The sequence below is a fragment of the Empidonax traillii genome, unplaced genomic scaffold (assembly GCF_003031625.1).
Source record: "Empidonax traillii isolate 1590-97213 ecotype Southwest subspecies unplaced genomic scaffold, ASM303162v1 scaffold1132:size609636, whole genome shotgun sequence".
In the NCBI taxonomy this organism is placed as follows: domain Eukaryota; kingdom Metazoa; phylum Chordata; class Aves; order Passeriformes; family Tyrannidae; genus Empidonax; species Empidonax traillii.
Genome location: NW_020956325.1, coordinates 102,894 through 127,825, shown reverse-complemented (window position 1 = coordinate 127,825; position 24,932 = coordinate 102,894). Strand labels below are relative to the sequence as shown.

The window sequence follows — 24,932 nt, the reverse complement described above, 5'->3', positions numbered from 1 at the left end:
AAAGAAATCTGTTTGAATCGATCATTTAAACCAAATAATAATTAAAATACACAGCCTGCTAAAAATGCTTCACCTCACTAAATAGAAACACTGTCATACAAAATATGAGGTGTTTTACAGTCTGTAACACTCCAGGCTATCAATTTGTTTGGAATTTTGCATGGGATGAGAGGTGCCTTTGTGCCTCCCGCGAGAAACAAAGGTATCTATTGAGGGTGTAAAGAGAAAAACCACGAAGAAACTGCTTCACCTGGATGATTTCACTGCAGATATTATAAAATAAATCACTCTCATCTCCCCTGTCCCTTCCCACTGCAGAGCAGCCCCTGGAAGCAGGTCCTTTATCCCATGTCTGGGGTACCTTTGTGTCCTGGCTGGAGCCACTCGGCCTGACCGGAGCTTTTCTTCTCCTGCCTTTCCTCCGAACTTTCAATCCTTGAACAAAGTCGAGATTTTGTTAGTATTATTTTAGGCAGCAGAGATTCTACCTGGCTATTAGATCAGAGGAGGAGAGGAACTTTCAATCAATTTTTGTAATAGATTTGAGCAGTTCAAATAAACGATTCTGGGAAAGTCGGTATGTTGACTTCTCTTCGCAGGTTGGGCAGCCTTTGATTCTGGGAATCACCATAAATACATTAATTATAAAGAACATTCTTACCACTAACACATCAGTTATCAGATATAAAGACAAATTAAGAGGGAATTTACAGTTTTTGCGACAAGAGTCCACCCATTAACCCCCAAACCCAGCAACAATACAAAGGATTATTGTCCATCAGTTGCCCCAGGATTTGAGGTTTTTGTGGGTAGAAATTTTTCAAGAAAACACAGTATCTGATGGGACAAATGCTGCTATTTCATATTTTAAAAAAATAACGGTTAAGGGGAAATTTGCTATAAAATTTTGCTGTAAATTATTGTGGAGTATTTGACACAAAACGGGTCTTGTCTTAAAGGATTTCTAATCAAAGTAAGATGCAACACAAGATCAAGAAAGGAACAATCTGCTCCAGATAAGGAAAGGGAGATGGATTTTCTTTTTTTTTTTTTTTTTTTTTAAATGTTAAGGATTTAAAGACAGACAAATCTTCTGGAAGACAAAGAAGAAGCAGTGGGCCCTGGGCTGAGCAGACAAGCCCAAAGCTTAAGTGATTTCTGCTAGCTGGTCAGACACACATGGATGTGAAAAGTGCTCTGGAACAGAAGATTTGGTTTAAGAAAACTGAGCTTTAAAGACTCCTGAGGATCAAGCCCAGGGTCTCTTGGAGTGTGGCTGCAACCACCTGCCCCAGCATTTGGTGGGGGATGTGGGACAGTCCCAGCCCAGCAACTTAATCATTACTTAACTCTGAATTAAGTGTATTCATCTTCAGATGTGTCAGATGTTTGAGTCGCTGCCAGTGCTGGAGCTTCTGCCCTATCAACACTCCAAACCCATCAGCATCCAGTGATCCAGGGAAACTCAGCAAAGCTAAACATGATCCTCAGGAGGCACCAATGCAGCAAAAATGCAACCAGCTGTCTCTAATCTTAAAAAGATGCATTTACTGTGTAAACAATGCATACAATTTAAATCCTACTGGTAGAAGAAGATTGATGGTATTTATATGGACTTCTATGGAGAGCAACCAGTTAATAATTTCATTTCTGCTCTCAAACAAAAAAGAAATATGAACCAATCTTAAGACCACAAAAATCCTGCATCTTCTTATTAATGCATGATGGAAATGAACAATCTTTCCTGGAAAAGTGAGGCATGATGTGGTTTATTACAGAAAAATCTTGGCTGCTTTGACTGCAATAAATGAAAGAAAAGTTTAAAATACTTAATATTAAAAAAAAAAAAAAACAGACTGAGGAAGATTTCAAGGCCTTTATGTACAAATTTATATTGTTGTATTTTGCATACAAAATGTGTTTGTAGGGCATACAAATGAGAAGGTGTTTTCATGTGAATACACACACAGCCTGATCAAAAGAAAGGAGATCTTCTCCCAACAGACAAATTTAGAGGAACAGCAATTTTCATACAAAACAAACACAGATCTCTGAAGAAGCCTCTCACCATCGTCAGATATCAAAATGTTCAGACACAGCTCCTGAGAGATGTTTTGACATGAGGAACGTGAGGGAAACAAAAGACTGAAGAATACACCTATTTTGGTATCCAGGCTCAATCTATCATAGGACCTGATCTGCAAAGATGCTGTTCTATATATTTAATTTAAAAGAAAAAAAAAAAAAAAAAGCCCTAACAAATGCAGAAAAGTGTAACTTGATGATATGGGGGGGTTTGCTTTCTGAGGAGAAACTATTATTTTATGGCATTTAATGGTGAATTAAATCTGTAGTGCACAAACCTCCTCAGCCAATAATTACAAGCAAGATCCCACTTGGGCTTGTGTTTAGAATTGCCAGACGTGTTGTTCTTTACCATGCAGTCAGGACGAGGAATCTTAATTCTACCTCTAGAAAACTGCACGTTCCACAGTGAAAACCAAAAAAACTGGAATAAGAAATCAAGTCTGGGAACGGCTCCTGAGAGATGAGCAGGGGAAAGCCATCCCTGCTCTGTGGTGAGGCAACATTTCAACAGCTGGGATTCCTACAGGAACTGTGCCCTGGTGCTGCTGCTGCTCGAGGGGAAAGAGGACACACCTTTATTGCGTGTTCTGGACAGGCTGACCCTGCGTTTGATGCTGTCTGTGCCTGCAGCTGCTCCCTGCTCTGCACCACTACCTGCACTGCCCTCACTCCTCTCACTCTGCATCCTCCACCTTGGGCTGCTGCCACCAGGCTCTACTTTTCCAGTCGCATTTGGTGTTTCTGAGGTGTCGATGGCAAAAAGTTCCCGGGCCACTGCGGGGTTTCCACCTCCAGGCTCATTCCCGTCTGCCTGAGGGGTTGGGATTTCCTGCTCCTCTGGCTCTGAGTCATCGTAGAGCTCTGGGGTGAAGTAAATACTCTCATCCTCATCCTCAGCTCCTGCACACACGGTCAGAGCGGGGACTGCAGCCTCCCCTCCTGCTGAAGGGCACTCTCTGCAGGGCTCAGCTGGAAGCTGCAGCTCTTCAGCAACTGGAGCCTCGGCGTTTTGAACCGAAAACTGAGTTGTTTCCCAACATGATTCTGGTCCCCTCGGTTTCTGTTCTGCAGTTAACGATGACTGGCACTGATTTACGCTATCAGTAAGTTCACTGGGCCCGTTCACATCCTCTTGTCTGTCATTAGCTGTGGACCTGCAGCTCTTGGCCACAGGCAGAGGTGTTGAAGTCAGTGGTTTAAAGCAGGAATTCTCCTCCACAACGTCACCAGGAGTCCAGCCATTCATTTTTCCTGTCTCTATTTCAGTTGTTGGCATTCTGGGCATGGAGTCCACACGTCGTCTTCTTTCTCTTCTTCTTTCTCTTCTTTCTCTTCTTCTTCTTCTTTGTTTCACATGGGGAGAATGACTCTCCACACCAACTTTCCAGCCACCTGTGAAAAATCACAAAACATCAATTCTTTGTGTATGTTTTCCCCCTTGATTTACAGCATGTTCAGCACATCGAAATTACCACTGTTGTATCAGGTCTGCAGCCATTTTACAGCACTCGTTAAGAACGAGACAAAGAAAAGCCCAGATATTCCAACTCTCTTTGCACATGAATTGCCTTAATGAAATCAATGGATTAACTGGTGTACGTAAAGATAGAGCACGACTGGATTGGAAATTTGTAACTTTAATTATTGTACTCTTATCTTAGTCACATCTTTCTTGCCTGACACCGAGTCATAAGCTGCCCTAAAATTTAGGAATGGGTAAATATTTAGATGTAAAGGTGGTACTGAAGGAGATCCCATGAAAGGTGTCTCACAGCAAAAACAACAGATGTAGGTGGAACCAGGGCACTCATTTTGCAATAATGTTAACCTTGGTGTTTCAAATTTTACATTATCTTAATAGTTTTCAATGGAAAAAGCACTGAAAGGCAAAACACTTTTGACTGTACTATAAACCTATCAAGCATTATCAATCGTTTTAAGATGGAATGACAATTAATTTCAGTCTTGAGCACAGCTCGTTGACAGCTGTGAATATTTATGATTTTCCAACCAGAGCACTTCTGTAATTTTAAAAAAACATTTAAAAGAGATGCAACTTCACATTCCAAACTGCCAAGGAAGGTTTTTCCACAGCAGATGAACCTACTCTGCCTCGCTGCTGCCGTGCCGTCACTCGGCCGATTGGAGCCGACGGGCGCAGTAAAATTCACTTCCGAACCCAAATTTCGCCCCTCGCTTCCGGCAGCAACATCTGGTGACAGGTGAAGAGTTGCCTCTGGTTGAGAGCCTTGTGACAGGTCCTTGGAACTGGCAGGTGTGTGGCCAATCTGGCCGTTGTCCTGGCAGGAAGAGTCGCCGCCTCCCTGGTTCCTCAGGGCGAAGGCCTGCAGGGATTGCAGGGCACTGCCGAAGCTCCCGTGGTGCTGGATCTGCTGACGGATCCACTTGGACAATCCTGAGGGAAAAAAGTGTTACTGCAAAATATCTCCCGTCAGTAAATGGTCTCCTAATATTGCAAATATTTCTGTGGATGGTCATATCCACGGAAATGACAAGAAGTTGCTCGTGAAAGTACAAGAATTCATTTAATAACCACAATAATTGATTTAATCCACGGTACTGTTTTCATGAGTAATACTAACTTGTCCTACTTTTCCCCTTCTTTTCCTACTAAAAGACCTTTACCTTTCTCACCAGTCCTTTTTTCAGGCTCAAGCTGCATTACACAAACACCACTATATTTCTTTCACTCTTGGGTGTTCATTTGGCTTGTTATCATGAAATATTTAAAAGCAACTTAAAAATACAGGTATTTATTACCACATGAACAGGGCCTGATAAAAACTGGAATATAAAGAAGCTTTTCACAGTTTGGTTTCAGTCACTCAGATATTCAGAATCACAACTGCCCAACAGCTACAGTAGAATACAACACATTCCTATAACACAACATGCTCCTATCAGAATAATATTTAAAATGCTCAAATACCAGACTGTCCAGAGCATAAAAGCTGTTTAGGTGATGTAGGAACACACGAGGGTGAGGCAAAAACCGACTTCCTTGAGTTTAGAAAGTGGTTTTGAACTCATTTAAATATTCTTTGAATATCAGTTGAGAAAGGAAAAATAACAGAGAACTCGGTTCTTCTGTCAAGTTTGACATTTTAGAGAAAGGAACTTGTGAAGTTTTGATTATCTGTGTTACTATATGAATTACTTCTGTCTGGTTAAATAATTGAAATGCATTTTTAGCACAAACAGACATTTCAGAGCAGTTGGACTCAACTGCAGCCGCTGAGCTCCACCTGCTGACAGCACCCAGCACGGGCCGGGCACCTCACAACCATCTCAGCCAAGCAGGGCAGGAACAGGGATGACAAACAGTCCTAAGCAGATCCTTTCCTGTTTTTTATTGCTTTGTTGAGGCAGTGTTCATGACCTGTTTTATGTCACCTACCTTTGTTTCTACCCAGGAGAAAACCACAAACAGGAAACACTTGAATATTGAGCATTTGGTGGCTCAGTTTGTGTTCAACAGATACATTTTTTATGGTTTTTCCTACTCACCTGCATCTGTATAACATATATCTGTAATTCTGAGAGTTTTCACTCTTTGATAAGAGTGGGAACTTTCCCAGGAGCAGTTTTGCAGCTTACCAGTGATGTATTTACTGGGGTTATTCCGGAACCGGTCATCGACCAAAATCAGAGCCCCCCAGTCGTTCCTGTGCCTTATACACCTGCAGGGGGGCAACAGTGAGGGGGCAGATGTAACAGAATCACATGTCATTTGTTCTCCATTCTTAAAAGGCAGGGTAAAGACTGAAAAAACAACATGTCAAAGTGTAAAAGAAATAAAACTGCAAGTAGGTTTTTTAAATAACTCTGTACTTTTGGTCTCTAAACCACAGGTTGTTCTTAACTCCCTTCAGTAAGGAAATGAATTATGCTACAGATCAAACACTGTTGAGTCCCTAAATCAGTTGTTAGAGGCTTAGAGAAATAGAAATAGTCACTTTTTGTGTGTTGATATTATTCTTAACATTACTTGGATTTCTGTACTCTTTGCCAGAAAAAAAAATTAATTTTTTAAAATTAAAGACATAAATGAAATATGGCAAGGAATTTGTCAGCAACAGTTCAAGGTATTGTCCCCAGGGTGTAAGAAGGTTCCTGTGCATTTTTTTGAGGATGATGTTTACGAATGTACATAAAAGCACAAGTGTCTCAGAATCAGGGCTTCAAACTGGCTCTCAAAGAAATAATTATTTCTCCTGGAATCTCTCTCAGTGGCAGGAAAAGCTACCAAAAAATCTCAAAGAAACAGATTTCTGCCACTTCCAAAGAGGAATCTAAGAAATCAGACCTGCAACAGCCAGAACCACAGTGGGATTTTATTAATGTTCCCATTTCTCTCAGTTTTCTCTCCAAGCCTTCATTTACATCATCACATTTGCATTAGGTGTGACTCAAGTGAGAAGAGTCTGCCAGCTGATGTTTCTCATCTACAAATCTGTGTTTCTACCTCTATATACCCATGACAGATGTGTAGCATCTATGACAGAAAGGCATGACACTTATAATCTCTATTTATATGAGAAATTCTGTCGGAGAAGGATGAATTAATTCTCCCCTATTAATAAAATTGGGGGGAATTTTTTTTTTCAGCCAGCAAAGGAAGCTGCCCCACTTCTCCTGAACCTGGAAAGGGAGCAGCGAGCAGGATAATTGAATTGACCTTTTGCAAAGGTCTGAAAATCCCCACTGCTGTTTCTCCCTTTCAAAAATACTTGTAGGCTGAATATCAAACAACTGTGCTGAGCCCACCGAGGGTGTGAACAATTAGTGCATTTGAGAAGCCCTGAGAATTTTCTTTTGGTTTACAGGCTCAGAACTATTCGTCTCTGTTGAGGCTTCCCTTTCTTGTCTCTCTGCACTACAAGCAATAAAAGCTGCAACCAAACTGAGGAGGGTTCAGTGTCAAACAAAACCTCTGAATTAAAACAACCCACAAATGCACAACAGGCTGAAAACCAGAGAGTTGTCAAGCACAGAGCTGCTGAAGGTGGAATTTCTGCAAGATGAGGTTTTTGGCCTTTCGTGTTAACAGGGAGAAATTCATCCTTAAAGATTTCCCAAAATTCTACACAAACATATTTGTAATTATATTCCATTTCTCTCACCTTCCCAGGGCTTGGTTGAGAGCTCTGTAAGCTTGAATTTCATACCACTGACTCCCTGATAAAAGGCCTCTTGTACTTTTGTGCTGGTCATTGTACTTCCTCTTTAATTCCACCTAAAAGAGAAATTATAAAACATTTGGTTTATTAACCACGACGAAAAGGAAACGTTCCAAAAGGGGAAAACAATCAAACACTGATTAAATAAGGGAATATCTAAAGTGTGCTTCAGGATTTCAACTCAGGATTTCTGCCTCCTGACCCACCATGGCTGGTGCCCTTCTGACAGGACTCTGAGGTGTGCTCTGTGACAATAATTTCCATCTGATGACACAAGCACCACACACTCACCCACACCCCTGGTGCAGCAGGAGAAGGATAGGCTGTTCCCACAGGCACACCCACCCCAGGGCCAAGAGATGGAGCCCAGAGCCCACTTTTCTGGGCTCATCTGACAGGAAATGACCCCCTGGAGATCTCGACCCTTCAAATGATCCCAAACTCTGGCACCAGCCCAGGATTAAGCAAATACAACTTTTCTGCTCCTACAGGAGCTAAGAAAGAGCTTTAGGCACAGAGAGGCCTCTCCAAAGCACCACAAGTCACCAACCCCAAGCCCAATTCCCAGCTTGGCATCACCCTCTGGCTTTGGGAATGTTTCCCTGGCTCAGGGTGACCCATGGGCAGGGTAAGGAGAGAAGAAAATGCTCCCCTTTTCAAAAACACCATTGCTGATGCTTCAAAAGCAGATCTGGAATCAACTGCAAAAGAAATCCCCTTCCCTATCCCATGGAGAGCAACACACATGATGCCTGCTCTGAATCTGAAAAATCTGAACATTATACACTGGTCCAACAAATACCAAAAGGATGCATTATTATTATTATTCAGAGAGGGAGATTGAATTTATTTATTTAAAAAAAAAACAAACAAACATAAAACTACACCAAAAAGGGTCTTTCTGTTGCTCTTTTGTCCAGTATTAACCTTTCTAAACTGACAAGTGAAAGGACACGCTTCAGGAGAGAAAGCAGCAGACTTCTAACCTCTTCTGACAGGTAACTTTCAACCTGCATTTGGGTAAGAAATTTTATTTTGTGTACTTATGCCCTTTAAATTGCCTGTCAAATTTACAAATTCAATCTTTACAGCCAGAAAGTAAATTCAGTTTGATTTCACAGATTGAATGTTTGTTCCAGTCACTCAGAATTTATTGACTGGCATGTGAGGTTTCCTCTGGAATTTTCCAAACAGAAGATGATTTCTTCTGAATGGTTTATGAACATGAAAGCCAGTCCTTGAGGAGGAATTTGGGGTTATCTGTGCACTTCTACAAATGGAAATGCTACAGAGAAATTAAGGGGAACCTTTCACCATTGGAAACATTCGCTCAGGGCTTTAAAACATAAGCAGTGACAATATACTCCTGGATTTTGGATTAGTCTTCTGCTCCTGGGAAGTTTTAGAACAGAAATTCTTCAGAATTGTTACCAGTAAGATAATGGCCAGCTGGAACAAGCGTAGCTTTACCAGCCTCTTACTCTGCTGTTCAAACCAGTATTGGAATTATTAGAATTATTAGAATTATTAGCCCTGTGTCTTAAGCCGAAAAAACTTTGTTATTTTTAATTCTGTGCACAAAGCAGCAGGAGAATGCAGAGCAGTCTCAGTAAAACCTCAATAAAACACAGGACTTTTCCACCCTTCCCATACCTGTCAGCACCCTGCAGGTGCTCAGTGCTGGTGCTGCTCCCCAACCCCTGTTTGGGTGGTGTGACAGCCCACGAGGCAAACTTCCCCTCCTGTTGTCGCTGCAGAGGGAAGGGTTAACATCCACCAACCCCCCTGCTCTCCCACTGCCATGATCCCCTGTCAGGGGGAGCCCACGACAAGGTGCGTGGCGGGGAGGATGACGCCGAAAGGCCAGCGCATGTCACGCTAATGCAATCAGAGCCCATTTCAGCGGAGCCACCCGCCCCGCGCCACGCCGCGTGCTGGGAGCTGACAGCACACAGATGGGGGAAAGCCAGGCCTTCCTGCTAGCAACCAGCAAACCACGGGCTAGAAAAGGGATTAGTTAAAATGTCAAAAGACAGCCTTTCACTTTTACCTGCTCATCCCTAAAAACACCCCGGCGGCCCAGGGGCAGCGTGTGCAGACAGGGAGCTGCAGCACAGGGCCCCTGGCGAGCTCTGCCATCCTGTAGCTGTCACCCAGATTAGGCTTTGATCTGTCTGGGAGGTCACGGGCACATCCACATCAGCTCCCGACATTATACCTGCTAACTGCTCCTTCTCTTAATGCTTAATTACCTCCTCATCTCCCACCGGCGGCAGCAGCGGCTGAGAAACAGCAGCACAGAAACAGCAGCACAGAAACAGCAGCACAAAGGGAAAGGCCACGGACTGAGGGTTGGTTGGGTTGGGTTTTTTTAAGGCCTGGAAAGGTATTTTGAGGCAGTTTCTGTTACGATTCAAAAGAATTTTCGAGTGTACTTTTCAATCGTAATTAGCAATATAATTTTTTCTCCGATGACAACGACATCGAACAATGTTTGTTAAATCAGATTTTGAGTGTTTGGAAAGTCACCCAATAAAAGTTGACTGTGGTTACGTCCCTTCACAGCAAGAAACTCAGACTTATTCAGGATTTAAGTGATATACAAATACATAAATGGCTTTATACTGTGTTGGCCATGGACTGTATCATGGCACAAAGCTCAGGCTGACCCAAAAATCAAAGCCTGCCTTTGGGCCCCAAAATAACCTGCAAATTCAGACACAGAACCTGCAGCCCCTGTTGCCTTTTTCCCAACACTCCAGGCTGACCCAGATTTATTCAGAATTACCAAAGAGGTGGCTGTATTTAACAGCGAGGTTTACAAATATCAATCTGTTATGGACTAACTGTTCCTACAGGAAAATTCATCAGGATATTGTAAACTGATAGGATCACAGTATGAAGGTTGAATAGGCTAAACCACAGTGTAATTTGGTTTTTATTTAGTGCAATTTAAAGTAGCAAAGTAAACTGTGCTTGTTTTTATTCCATCATCAATGTTTTGAGATTTTTTTTTTTAATGCATTATTTGACTAGACCAAACCCAGCCATAATTTTCTGTTTAAAAACAAACAGTAGTAACAGTTCAGAATGTTTTTGTTTAAGGGAGGAGACAAGCCCTGACAAAGGCAATTAAAGCTGGACCTGAAGGTGGCACCTCCACGCACGTGTACAAACCATGCCCTGCTCACCAACACTCCCCTGCATGAAATACAGCTCAGAAAATGGATATATAAGTGTTCCCTGGCATTCCACTCACTGCTTTCTCCGGGTTTACGAGGGGAAAAGTAGTAATGAAAACAAAGAGCAAGGCTCACATCATCCAAAAAAATATTTAAAAGACACGTTCATGTTCAGCATCTACGAATTCCTCACGTCTGAACAACAAGCAGGCAGAAAAAAACAGCAGGTGGTCACTCCCCACTTCCACCCCCCCTCCCAAAAAAAAGACATAAAAATGTTTTTTAAGCAAATCTCCCATCCCAAAAATCTCCTGTGTCCACTTAAGAGTCTCCCTTCCACCTGAAACAGCAATAATTAGAATTCTCCAGGAACACACTTGCCATCTACTTTCCTCCTGTCCAATGCCAAGGAAACATAAAAGTTTCTAAGCGCAGCAAAGTTCAGACATGAAAACCCGCTTCTTTTCTTTCCCATCTGACAAATTCTCTAGTAGAAGTAGCATTAAACAGGGCAGGATTTAAACTTTCCCCAGTTGACTTCAAAGGCAGGAACAGCGGGGAGATTTAAGGCAAATAACGCTCATTGTAAAGGCCTGGGTGAGTCCCAGAACAGGCTCCAAACATCCTCACCCTTCAGCAGAGCCCCTCAAAGCTGCATCTGAACACAAGGTCTCCATTTACCAGCCCACAGGAAAGAGATCTCATGGCAGGATTTTATCTTTAATGCTCCAAGAGCACTGTTAATACATAAAACAGTATGAAAGAAGAAAGGTTTAGTGGTTGTATTTTACCAAGGCCATTCTAACCACCTCATACACCTAAATATGGTCACTGGACAAATATAACAGTTATTTTCACCTAGAAAAGCGGCATTTCCTTAAAAAAACAACCACAAACCCCCCAAACTGTGAATGAGACACGATCAGTACTTTGTACTGCTCAATTATCAGCGAGATCTTCTGACACACACAAATAGTTCAGGTGACCCTTTGGGCCTGAAAATTTCAATGTGCACTTCAAAAATTTGCCTTCCTTGGATAACACTGAGTAAAATCAGTGTTCTCTGAATAAAACATCTCTGCAGAGCTGGATCTCAGGCTTGTCACATCTTGCAGATTGTTGCAGGTGAGCAGGGACTGTGGGATGACAGTGGGCATGGGTGGGATTAAACAGCGCCAGGGGAACGAAGATAAAATCAAACCAGAAAATGAAGTCACAGAAGTGGCAAATCAGAAACTCTCTAGATGGGAAAATGCTGCTGGGTTGTTTCTCCACAACCCAAAAGGTTAAACAGGAGCTCTGACCCCAGAAAAGCAAAGCCAAACAACCTGACAGACCTGGGCAGTGCCAGGTCGTGGGGTGGCACAGCAGCACCTTTGCTCTGGGCAAGGCTCTGTCCCTCCTGTTTGGAATTCCTGAGGTTTGGGATGATGCTGCCCCAGTGCTGGAGAGGTGGGAAAGTAAAGTCTGAGTTGGGATGTGCTGGGGGGTTTATCCAAAGGCTTCGCTCCCGGATAAGTTGGGGATGTGATCGCTGTGGTCGGTGCCACCACCCTGCCACCAGCACACAACTGCCAGCCCTGCTCCTGGCACCTGAACTCACATGGGCCTCTGGATCCCACAGGATTTTCCACCTGCTCCTGCTAATTAATCAATTTTTTTCCTTAATTTCTTCCTTAATTTTTTCCTTAACATAATTTCTATTGGATGTAAGAAGGGTGTGGGGTGGCTTTGAGTTTTGACAATCGTTCTTATTTGTGGAAGAGCGGGAAATGTATTTATTTATCATTTTTTACAGAGTTCTGGAATGAAGAAGAAAGTAGAAGTCTTCTGTCTCTAAAAATATTTTTAACTTCACAAGATATTTTCAGACTCAACTGAAGATGAACACAACAGTGACCCTGCCACTAAATGTCATTTTCTCTACCAGTTTACCCATATTTTTTTATTAAGAAGTGAAAATATGTTTTGAAGTGATGCAAATTAATACAGTGCAAGGGGTGTTTCTCAACTCTGGCTAAGCATCTAAGATAACAGCAATTTTCCTAGAAATCTGTTTTTTCCTAGAATATAGTAAACAAGAAATGAATTATTTCAGCAGCCACTTATGCAGCACGTGACTCTTTCTCCTTTCAGAGGACAAAAAAAAAAGCAGCACACAGGTTTAAATCTGCCACAAGGACTAGAAATTAAGTTCAATATTTGGAAAAATGCCATTATTCTGAAATGACAGAAATACCTCAAGTTGTTGAGCCCCAGAGAAAGGAGGAAGAAACTTCAGCCAGAGCTGCAAAATGTTTTGTATCATCAGGTTACAACTAACCCTGAAAGTTGTAATTGATGTGTCCCCTCCTGTTGCTGGAAACAATAAAGCAAATATTCCCCCTGGAGCAGCCCTGGGAAATGCTCCTGGCTGATGCAAACTGGGCACTGTCACTGAACTCACCGAGTGCCTTTCCCCTGCACATCTCCTGATATCAAAGAGTTTGACTCCTCTGCATCTTGGGCAGGTTCCCCAGGCTGTTCCATGATTCACACACTCTCCTGTCCCAGGATCAGAAGCAGCTGGAGGGGTGGAAGTGCAGAGAAGCTGCCTGGGAAGGGTTGCTGGGAGCCTGCACTTCAGAGCTGCCCATTATCGACATTTCCCAGCCACTTCTCTGCTTTCAGGTCCCCAAGGTAAGAGCAGTAAATTATGGCTTGAACTAAACAAGTCACACTTGGCTCCAAAATCAGATTTTCCTACCTCCAGTTTCAGGTCCCAGAGGTGGGCAGAGGAAATCCTGGTCACAGCCAAAGGAGTCTTTTTTGGCTCAGAAATAAATTTTCCTGCTTTCCTCGAGCCAAACCCCACCGCTGAGAGCACCAGAGCTTCAAGCAATACTTGAACATTTCTTTTATATTATTTTGGTTTAGCAACCTGATTCTCCAGCAATGTGAAACTGTTTTAATAACACAGAATTAGGGCTTTGGCCTCTTTCTTACATCAGTGTTGTTTATTGTCAAGTACAGTTCTGAGCCTCAATCATTCCTTCCTCCCCAACACTGACAAAGTGGTTTAGACTCTTCTTTTTGTCCAAACCTAAAGCCTGAAATGTTGAAGTGAAATTTAAATTATTCTCTGTTAAAGCCTCTACAGAAAATACTGCGAGTTATAAAAGCCCACAGTTCCTTAAAGAATCCAAATGTTTGCCATTTAATCCCAGGGCTTGTGGCACACATTTAGCCCAAACATGTGGAGAAACTAAATTTGGATATTATACATCACGCTGATGTCTGGATCCAAAATTGCTACACTTTAAAATCCCTAACAGGAGTTAATTACCAGTATGTCAGCATCAGATAACATGTCTGTGGGATTCCACATCTCTTTTCTGCCACGTTATTTATGTTCCCTAATATTACAGTTCGCTGGTATTCGGTCAAGTTACAAACCATAAAACATATTTAGAAAGCAGGTTGATCACAGACAAGTCCCATTAGTGGAGATGAGCCAACATCAAACTGCCAGCATGAAATATTGGTCTCCAAAGGTCCCATTCTCCAACCCCTTCTGGTTGTGCACAGCCCTGCAAGCATTAAAGGGATTACTCACACAAGTCAGAGCTCTGGGCAGAGTAAGGGGTTATGGAATTGAGGCTTAAAGGACTTTTGCTAACCCAAAAAGCAGACATTCAGGTGTTTTTTCATGTAGAAGCTGAGCAATGTGAGTGACTTAAACCAATCCCAGCAGTATGTAATGCCTGCACATTGCAAAGGAATTGTTAATCACCTGCATTTCCTCTTTTTAAAGGGATGTCATCATTAATCAGTTGGGTCCACCTGCCCAGCACCTCTTGCTGAGGAGGAGCCACACACGGCCCTTGTTCTCAGCTGTGTCTGGGGGAGTCCAACCTCACCTGAGCCCCTGGGGTTTGAACCTTGTGCCTGCTGGAAACTCAAGGTGCTCCCCAACCATCCCAGAGAGCCCCCACGAACCAACTGTGTCCCAACAGCAAACGCTGCAGCAATCCTACAAACTTCCACTGCTTCCTTTGAGAAATCCAACTCCTTTCTGAGCTGACACGCTGCTGAAAAGGATGTTCAGTCTTCCAAATCTCTTCTGTATCTGTGCTCCTGTTTCTAAAAAACTACTAATTCATCTTATCCCTTCACTCCCATCCTTCTGCAACTCAGCTGAGAAGAGAAATGTGCATCAATCCCCAATTTTTAGGGGTTACTGATAAACCCAAAGCCTCAGGCAGAACAAAACACTGTTCAGTTTAAAGACACATTGCCAATAAAAACCATTTCCCTGAGCATTCTGCTAAAGGAACAGCAAATGTGGTGCTGAGAGCCTGGTGCCTGCCCTTCTCTCATCCACAATTGATCAGTGCAGGGCTTTGTGCATTCCCAGCCCTAAACGCACACAAACCTTCAGTGCTTGCAGTTTGGCAGCCGCTCTTTCTACCCCTGCTGAAAAATTTAGAGCTTGTCTTCAGTCTAATTAAAAACAACAATTCAACACAAGAGTGATTTTTAAAGCACAGTCACCAGAAATGGGCTGTACTGCCTGTGAGTCTGTTATATGAAAGATTTGGTTGAACTCAAGGTAAAATCAAATACAGTATTTTGATCTCAAGGAACATAATCCACGGTGAAGATAATTCACCCTTGGCATGTTCTTTTCAGTCTAATTTTGTATCATTTAGAAACCCAAACCACTGACTTTCAGGAAATCATTTGGAATTAATTGTAACATTTCAGCCATACTACAGACCAGGGATTTCCAAAATATGTCAGCATATGCTCCTAAAACACAGGAATTTCCAACTTTTAGAAAGAGTGCTGATATTCTCTGAATGTCAGTGTTTTTATTATATTTTAGTGAGACAAAAGCTGTTGTGGCTGAGTAAGCGCTCCAAGGAATTCTGCAAACATTGGGAGGGTGTTGCCCTGGGCAGCCACCACTCACACAACCCTCCAGGTCCTCATAGGATGTGGGTTTTTCCCAGCAAGGCCGGAATGAGGCAGCCCTGCAGACAACAAAGAACCCTTTGGTTGCTCCCTGAAGCTCAGAACACATCTCTCCAACCAAAGCTGAGCCTGGTTGGGCTCTCAAGGGCAAACCCATGATTTTTCTTGTTTGATTTGGCACCCCTCAGAACCAGAATCCAGCTGCTCCTGGTATTTATTTATTCTGTGATACTTCACTTTGTTTCTTGGCTTCACAAAACTGTCCCCCAGAGCTCTAAAAGGAAGACTGAGCTGGAGCAGTGACAGTGCCTGTGATCACCCATCAGCAGCTGGGGGGACACGTGGCCTGCACAGACCACTGACAGTCAGTGCTGCTGCAAGCTAGCCAGTAATAAATGCTCTTTCTCAGTGAGTACAAAGTCTAGCAAAACACTTTTCCACACTCACTGGCTTTCTTTTCCTTGCTGAATGCCTGGCTTTGAGCATGAAGTGCCTACTCTAATGGAACATCATCTGCCCATCACACTCTCAAGTCCAAAGGAAGGAAGTGTTGATGTTGGGCAATTACACAGCAGTGCAACAGGATGCTGCTTTCACCACCTACTGACAAATACAAATAGTTACAAATTTATTTCACTGGAGGCCTTTCAAAATACTATTTTTAGAAGGCGCTTACAAGTTTTTGCCTAAAGTTACACGAAGCTTGAATTTTCCAAATGGTCCCGTCCTCAGTGTCCGGGAAGGGTTTATGTCCTGTCATAAATTCAGGCCTCAAAACTGCAAGCTAATAAAGCTGCACCAGCTTGGAAAAGGTTTGCAGTTCCACTCTCTGTGTAAGTGGGACACACATTTACACTAAAGTAAAGCAAAGGCAGCAGGGATTAGAAAGGTGACATGTTACAATTAATAATGACCGTGTGTGTGACATACATTATTATTTGACAGGATAACTACCTTTATCTTTCCACCTCTTTTCTGAAATAACCTGCCTTATTTAAAGCAGGATTTTCCCAGCATTTGTCCCAGACCTTCCCAGCAAACACCCCACCACAGGAAGTCAGGCAGTACCTTCACTGCTAAACCAACACCACGCATTTCAGAGCATGAAAACAGGCAAGTGCAAATGGAAACGTGTTCAGCTGCTTGGCAGGGCAGGAAGCTAAGGAGCATTTTAACAATGGCAACAGCCCTCACTGGCCATGTCAGACAAAGAGTGACACCTGCACGATGTGTGTTTATTTGGGGTGGCAGAAATGAGTCCACAGGCATCCTGTGCTGCTGCTCCTCTTACCTGCACTGGGGTAACTCAGAGAATCCAAACGGGACTGACAGAAGTGGAAGGGCAGACAGAGAGAAAGCCCCTTTTGTGCATATCTGGTGTTTTAAATATGACCTCAACTCCCAGCACAAGTGAGAATTGGTGTCCCCACCTGCAGGTCCTTGACGTTGGGGAAGGGGATGCCAATGGTCACCACGGCCCGGGCATTCTCGTCGCAGAAGTCCAGCCCCTCGCTGACCTTGCCCCTGCACACGGCGATGAGCAGAGCCCCATCTGCAACGAGCCAGGCACAACCACCACCAATCCCAGGGGAATGAGCACCAGAGGGAAGTTACACCAAAATCTGTTATACAGCTGCACACATTACATCACAACACCCTGTGTGTCAGCATGGGAAGGGTGAGCTGATAATAGAAGTGGATGTTTCTTAGAGGGACAGGATTAACTCCCCCCTGATCAATGATTTTGACTACCAACTAGCAATATAATATAATAGAGTGGTAATTAATTATGCAAGAACAATATGTATATCTCCAACAAAATTTTAAATGTCCAACCTTGAATGCTGCACTCCCTTTTTTTCCATGCTGTTATTCTTTATTCTCTAAACTAACACTGAAGTGTTTTGAGAAAAAAATCCTATAGTGATTGGAATATATAATTAATTAATATAAGACTGATTAATTTAAATCCCAGTTATACAATGTACTGTAACTGGTTCTTTGAGAAGTCCCACTGTAACCCTTACAAACCTGCACACCCTTACACACCTCACTGGCATCAGACATCCCCCTCTACTTCCCTCTATCCCCAATATCCTCATCCACAACATAACAGCGGTGAACATAAATACTCTGCCTCATTTATAATAACTTATTAAACTGCAGTTAACATAACTACTTATCCATAGCTTTTTCTAACTGTTAAGCACTTAAAAGAACTGTCTTTAACCTTGAAGAGCCTGTATCAGCTATTTATGTGTCTGCAGGACGTACCTTTTCCTCCTTTACACTTGATTGCATCATAGTAAATGCTGAGCAGCTCATCAAAGTCACTCTTGGCCCCTCCCTGAGGCTCTGCAATCACTGTCTTCACCAGCTCCAGCTTTTTCCACAAGCCAGTGTGAATCCAGCGGTCCTTCAGCTTGTCCAGCATCTGAAAATAAAACACCAAAATCCACACCAATCACTCCAACTGTTCCAACAAAGCAAACAGAGCCCTTTATTTCAGTGAAGCTCCACTGTTCTGTTTTTGTCTCTGTAAATGCAAGTTTTCCTGCCACACACCAAGCTCAGCCAGGCAGCACTGGGGAAACATGGGGGGCACTAACTGTGCTGATTAGAAACGAGGCAGATTTTTGTTATCAAAGCAAAACTCTCTCAATCTCTATGAGTGGACACTAAAGAGCATCTTCTGGTACTGCAGAAGGAATGCCATCCAAAGGAAAATTGCCAACTAAGAGATCCATAAGGAAGGCTGGAAACAAATCTTAAATCACTTTGAAACAACCCCTTATATCTTACATTTCCAGAACACTTCAATATTTTCAAACTGACACAGAGAAGTTGGGTGAGGAGATATTGATGCAGGATTTACCAACAGCCTCCTCTGCTTCTCAAAGTTCTGAACTGTGCACATTTCACTCCAAACCAGAACTATTCAGATCTTGCAGACAAATGAGCTTGGTCCACATTTAACTGAACTCCTCCACCTGCAACAGGCACTTGCCCCAGTTTATTCCTCAAAAAGCCACAGCATCCCTCATCTCCAACCCACTTGCCTTTTCCAGTGCACTCCAGCCAAAATCTTGGGATTTGGAATGGTTAAACTGTTACAAAATTAATCTGTCCCACCACCAAACAGCCAGTGTAAGTGCTACAGTAAAGCAGAGTCAATTGTAACTAATTGTTGTCACCTCTGGGTTTACGGAGAGAACACCTGCAAATTCACAGGACACTGGTGACAGACCCTTTCCATACTGCACATCCTCAGCACTTTAAACACCTGCACTCACTCCCTGACACTGAGATTTTGGACTGGTTCTTTTTGAGGCACCCGAAGGGACAAATCCTCTGTTATTCCTGCATTCCCCTGGCTTTGTTCCAGCCTCTGCTCAGACTGACACCTGCTTTACTCCTGATGTGACACCATCAGCAAGCACAGAGTAAGTGCTGAGCAGCAGGACCAGTTTCCCCACACAGACATAACTGCAGAATAAATCAGTTCTGCTGACATGTCTGTCCTACTATTTGGTCCCTTCTCCACCAGCTCTGTCATTTCCTGGCAGATCCTGTAATCTCTTTTTCTAGAACAGGGTGTAATCCTGTGACAGGGCAACGATTGTCCATCTCCCAGCCCAGGCTGCCACTGCAGTTCTTGGATGTGACACGGGGAGAATTCTGGTAAATTAAAAATCAAACCTGTTGTGGCTCAAAGTACATCCATCGGGACATCATCAGATTTCTGTGAAACTGGTGCTGCCTGGGCACCCACTCAGCATTCCATGATAAACCCACTGCTGGCACTGCCTGCCACAGATGGAAAAGGAGCCCAGGAGGAGAATACAGACAGGAGATATCTGAGTGCAACTGAATTCCACATTTACAGACACAAAACTATCCCTGCTTCGACTTCCAATGTCTTCCAAATCCCTGATTTCCTCCTGTCAATCATCACACTTACTGAAATCCAGGGGTACTTCTCCCAAACACACCCCTGTGCTCTTGGCAGAGGAACTGTTGCTTAATTTAAAGGAATTAAAACTCATTGACAGTCTCTGAAAGGGGACAAGATTCCTTACCAAAACCCCTCCATTCCACTGTATTTCTCTCACGTTTCAAACCATAACTTCAATTCACAGCTGCAAAGATGGCAGGAAAAAACCTCCCTCCACATTCCTAAGAAATCATCTTTTCTCCTTCGTGGGTCACCCAAACCCCCCAGGCAAGGATCTCTTGGAGCACAGCAGGTTCAGCTGGGTTTAACTGACACAACCATCCCAACAAGAAAACCTCCCGTTTTTGATGGAAACGAGTGAATTATTCACGACAACCTTTGGCAAGGACGGAGCAGTTCATTTAATTCACACCCCAGCTATTACCTCTTCCATTAATGGCCTTTGCTGGGTAGGGAAACTTTCCTGGAGGCAGGAAACAATCCACAAACACACACAGTGCCCATGGCATGGCCAGGCACTAAAACAACAGCAATGATGGACCTGACTGAATACAAATAAATAAAATATACAACACACACATCGCCTGGGCCGAGCAAGGAATCAAGGGCAGGTTTCTGATAAAAAACTCTTTCACTTTGGGTTGAAAAAGTGCAAATGGGAGCAAGAGACAATGCCAGGAAATCACAGGAAGCGACCATTAATGCCCCCAGCCAGTCACTTCTTCTGCCCAAGGGAATAATAGTTCCTGCACTGGAAGGCAGGCTGGGTATATTTTATTAAATCCCTTAAAAATGGATTCTCAAATGGTTTATTAACAAATGGTCTTCCTCCAGGAGAGCAGAAAATCTTGTTAGAAAGAATCTGTCATCTGCCCAGGCACTGAAGGATGTTTACTTGGATAGCTTTCCCCTTTGATTGCTGGCTGCAATTTACAGACACCTGTAAGCCAGCATCCAGAAAAAGCAGCTCAGGATTTAAGATTGGCCATCCATCTCTGTCAGCAACCCCTGCTGAAGCAGTTCTGGAAGTATTCCTGAAGTTTGGGAGTGGGGAAAGTGTTTTCCCACCATCTTTTGCCGTTGTGCACCTGCCACTAAATTTCTTTGCATTAAATATTTCCTGAATATTTTAGTGTTGAGTCATTTCATGAGTGGATTGCACCTTGCCAGCAGAGTATAAAAAAGGTGTCTCAGAGAGAATCCCTGCAACAGAAACCTTGAAAATACGAAAGGATGTTCTAGAGAAATACAGAAAATCAAAGATAATGACCCAAGCAGTGCCTGAGAGCAGAATAAAATAACTCTGGCTGTATTGGTTAGTTTAACAGCTATTAACTATTGATGATAATTATCAGTTACAGTTCCACTGTATGTGCCTGTATACCTTTAAAAAATATATCTGTTGCCCTGTTATCCACTCATTTATACAATAACTGAACCAAAGGTATTTCAAGGTGAACAAAACTTCCACAGAAACCTTGTGACCCTTTAAAAATCTAAAAAAAACCCCACTTCTCCAAACTTGGCTGGTTTTTCATCTCATTTCTATGTGATAATGCCAAGTCCCCCTTTTCACTGTTCTTCAAATATTCAGGTAGTTGAGGGGACAAAAGGAGCAGCCATTAAGTTTTCCTTGAGAAAACTCCCAGCATTGGCACCACTGACGGTGCAAAAAGTCAGGGATGCCCCGGGGGAGCAGCACTGATCTAAAAGCCTTTCCCAAGCAGCTCCTGCTGGGTGTGCTCCCGGGATTTTCCCTGGGAATGAGCACTGCTCCACATCCCAGCCTGTCTCCAGCGGGCTGGGAACGTGGCTGAAGGGTCACACTGAAGTTCCCCAGGCAGAACAAAACTTTAGGGATGGGAAAGAGCTGCTCTACCAACCTGCTCTGACGGGATCTTTAACACAAGGTCGACCTTCAGGGAGTTGGAGTCCTGTGTTTAAGGAATATGGAGATCAGGAAACACAGAGAGGAATTTTTCAGGTGGAAAGGAGGCAGAAAAGGCCTGAAATAAAAGGAGATCTTGGGGAGGAACGAGCTCAGAATGTCTGTTCAGGTCAGTCCAACTGCCAGGGGAAAACACATCCCTCATTATTTCCAGCCCTTCCTTGTCAGCTGGTGAGGAGGATTTTCTAAGGAGTATTTATTGGAAAGCCTTCAGCTGCCCAGAGATGGAACAGAAGGAGCTGTGGAGGGACCTCATGTCACACATTTACCTGATATCTTCCATTTACAGAGCTGTGAGGGAGGATCTCATTCATTTTCCCAACAGGTGGCCTTTCCTCAGCACCTCCTGGGAAAAAGCTCCACTGGGAATCTCCATCACCACTCCATCTGCTATTCCAAGAGCCTGTTCCTTCTCATCTCCCTCACCAGAACAATAAAACTTTTCGTGTGATTTGCAAGAACTTGGGTGGCAAAGGTGTCTTTTTAAGCTGACCAGCGCTGTGCTGATTTTCCCGTGAAAATCATAAACAAACAGGAAATAAAAGCAAATCTTTAGGACTGAGTAGGGGGTTGAGATGCCACAGTATATTGCCACATTTGGATTGTCAATGATTTCCCAAGTGCTGGGAAGTGCAGGTAAGGTCTGTGTTAGCCCACACAGGCTCAGCAGACACACTGAGGGGGGAATAAAACAAAAAATCAGCTAGAGCTGCTGTGCAACTCAACTCCACCATGAGCATGGTGAAAAACAAGGCTCTGATCACCATGTGCACACTCCAGCACAGGGAAAGGTGAATAATTCATCCTCATTTTCCAAGGCACAGTATGCATCGCTCCACTCGGGGCGAGCACGGGGGGGGGGGGGGGGGGGGGGGGGGGGGGGGGGGGGCGGTTCTGAGGGGACAATGACAAAGTGCCCCTCCCCAGCAGGGAACTGGAGCACTGAACTGTGCTCCATGTGCCATAAATCAACACTGCAGCCCCCCCAGCGTGTCTCTGTGGTACCAAGGTGCCATCAATTTTTCAGTGAGCCCCTTAAATAATGGAAGAGGTGAACGGCCACAGCAGTAATGAAAAATGCAATGTTTTGCACGCCAAAGGCTCCACAATAACACGGTTAATGTGTTGCTCCTGCAGTTCGAGAAGCTGTTTGTTTGGGTTTTTTTTAATAGAAATCTTTGCCCAAAAAAGCCAAGGTGTTTTCCCCCCCACCCAACCCTTTGAAGTGGTTGCAGCTGTTTAGGAACAACCTGGTTCAAAACAGGGTTCCTTTTGTGGTTTTCAAATTAACCAAGACAAGAGGTTTGTGTGTTCCAGGAACTGCTTGTACATCCACCCTAGGCTATCATTACACCTCCTCATTCCAGGGAGAGAGCAATCCTGCCTGCCAGGAGAAGCTCTCCAGAAAAAAAAAACTCCTTTTCCAAGGGTTGTTGAGATCCTGGCCTGCAATAAAAGCCCCAGTGACAAAGTGTCCCTGAAGGAAGCAGCACTCACCGCTGCCCTGCGAGGCTCAAGCTCAGTCATCTTTGACCTCTTTTCTTCCAGAATAAAGAGACAACAACCCAAGGCTGTGTTAGTGGCACATCAGCAGCGGAGCAACACCTGGGAAAAGTGATCCAAAAGGAATCCTGGGCACGAGGCCAACCCTGCCCACGGTGCTCCCACAGTAACGGGGTCAGGGCAGGTGCCTGTCCTGGGGAAACAACTCCAGAGGGGACAGGAACAGCTCTGGGCTTTCCCTCTTCTCTGAACACCACCAGAACTAACTCTGAACTTGGGTAACTTGGACCATTTCTTTCCTCAGCGGTAAATCCTTCATAGACTTTCACCATGTCTTAGCCAACACAAAATAAATCAATAAATAACCCAGTAGACAACTCCTCTCTCCTTGCCTTCTGTCCCCCTTAAGTAAAATGAAGGCAAAGAGAAGAACAGGTTTTTCAGCCTATCTCAACCTTAGGAAAATAATTTCTCACCTCACGATCAAAAAACAGCAGGAAAAAGCTGAAAACAAAGTTGTTCCCAATTCATAAGTGCTGTTTCCAATCCTTTCTCACCCTGTCACTCAAAGCTCTGAGGACAAAGACATGTTGACTGTGACTGCTATTTACTCTTTGGACTCAGTCACTCACAAAGTGCAAACTCCTTGACTGTGAAAACAACTCATTTTCAATGCAGTTGCTGCTTAAATGGGAGGGAAAATCTGCAAGCAGAAAGTGTTAATTACAAGGGAAACTGGAGCATGTGTTAACCAGGTACAACAATTCAGCTCGCAGCACTTTGCCAAGGCAGAGCTCAGAAGTGAGAAACAATAATAGATTTCTAGTTCCTTTTCCTGATGCTGCAAGCTCAGGGTATTGGAATTAACAGCCCACTAAAATATTCAAACTGCACAGCTCTCAGGGTGTGAAACTCGCAGGCCAAACGCTCATCTCCCGTTAGGCACCTGATTTTTTCAGACACAATACCCCATAATCTGCCACCGGCTGTCGCTACGGATTGAGCTTCACGTGCTGTGCAGCGCCACCAGAAATGTCTGCTCCGTGGGAAAAGCAAGTGCCACAGGGCACCTGAATAATTGCACAGCCCTTGCTGGTCACCACAGCAGTTCAGGGAGTCGTGGGGAGCGTGTCTGCTCGTTGTGTGCAGCCAGGAATTCCAGAGGGTGATGTGGGGACCCAAACCACACCTGGAAATGTCCCCGGAGCCGACAGGGCTGAGGTTGAACATCAACCCCCCCAGCCCTGCAGAGCGAAGCGTCTCCCTCCCTGCACTGAGAGGTGCCTGTGCACAGCAAACAGCTCCACTCCCACTGCTGGGGGGGCTCCACAGCACCAGGCACAGCAGCTCATTCCTTTCACGTCACCTCACCCCAATTTCCACTCACCCAGAATATCCAGCTGAGTGACTCTCGGGTTCACTTGGTTAATATGCAGTGAGACACACTCAGGGAGGCTGCAATCTCACACCAACAGCTTCAGGACACCCAGATAACAGAAAAAGATCACCATTTCCAAACAAGCAGCCTTGTTCTCCTATGAAGGTCAATCCCCTGGAGAACATGTTTTAAAAATCCACAGGAATGTTTCATCCCTGAGACTGGAAAAGAAAGGGATGCTCACACTCCCTGCCTCGAGTGTGCAGTATCATCCCTTCCCCTGAGCTGTCTGACACTCCCCTGACCTCCTGAGGAGACACTTCAGTTCACAAAGCCATCTGAAAATTAACTAGGGAAAAAAAAAGAGAGAGAGAAAAAAGAGATAAAAACTTTTCCTTTGTTCAGGAGGTGGGAATCAGCTGACACAAAATTCACAGCAGCTCGAGAAGGATCACAGGGAAAGCAGGAAGGACCTGGTCATTCTCTTGGATCATCTTCTCTAGGCATATCTGATGTTTGGATTCCCCAGGAATCAGGGAAATCACTCCCTAAATGGTGCACGTGTCCAGGATCCTGTCCCACTACAGAAAGAAAATCTACTGTGCAACTGCTCAGATTGTCACTCATCACCCCTCAAAGATCACATCTGACCCTTCCTGCAGCCCAACAACTTCCTTGGCCTGTTCTTGGTAACCAAACAGTGGGGAAAAACAATCACCAA

At 43.9% G+C, this 24,932-nt stretch overlaps 1 protein-coding gene across 1 annotated transcript in view; it reads right to left on the bottom strand.

The window, feature by feature from the left end:
* Window positions 1-1,661: 1,661 nt before the first annotated feature.
* The window catches only part of BRIP1 (BRCA1 interacting protein C-terminal helicase 1), a 42,623-nt gene continuing 19,352 nt past the window's right edge, over window positions 1,662-24,932 (bottom strand). Inside the window, exons 15-20 of the mRNA XM_027905228.1 lie at window positions 17,702-17,861; window positions 16,858-16,979; window positions 7,233-7,345; window positions 5,707-5,789; window positions 4,196-4,504; window positions 1,662-3,480 (exon numbers count right to left, since the gene is read on the bottom strand). Coding sequence (XP_027761029.1) covers window positions 2,609-3,480; window positions 4,196-4,504; window positions 5,707-5,789; window positions 7,233-7,345; window positions 16,858-16,979; window positions 17,702-17,861 — 1,659 coding nt within the window. The 3' untranslated portion in view covers window positions 1,662-2,608. The remainder of the gene's footprint in view (window positions 3,481-4,195; window positions 4,505-5,706; window positions 5,790-7,232; window positions 7,346-16,857; window positions 16,980-17,701; window positions 17,862-24,932) is intronic.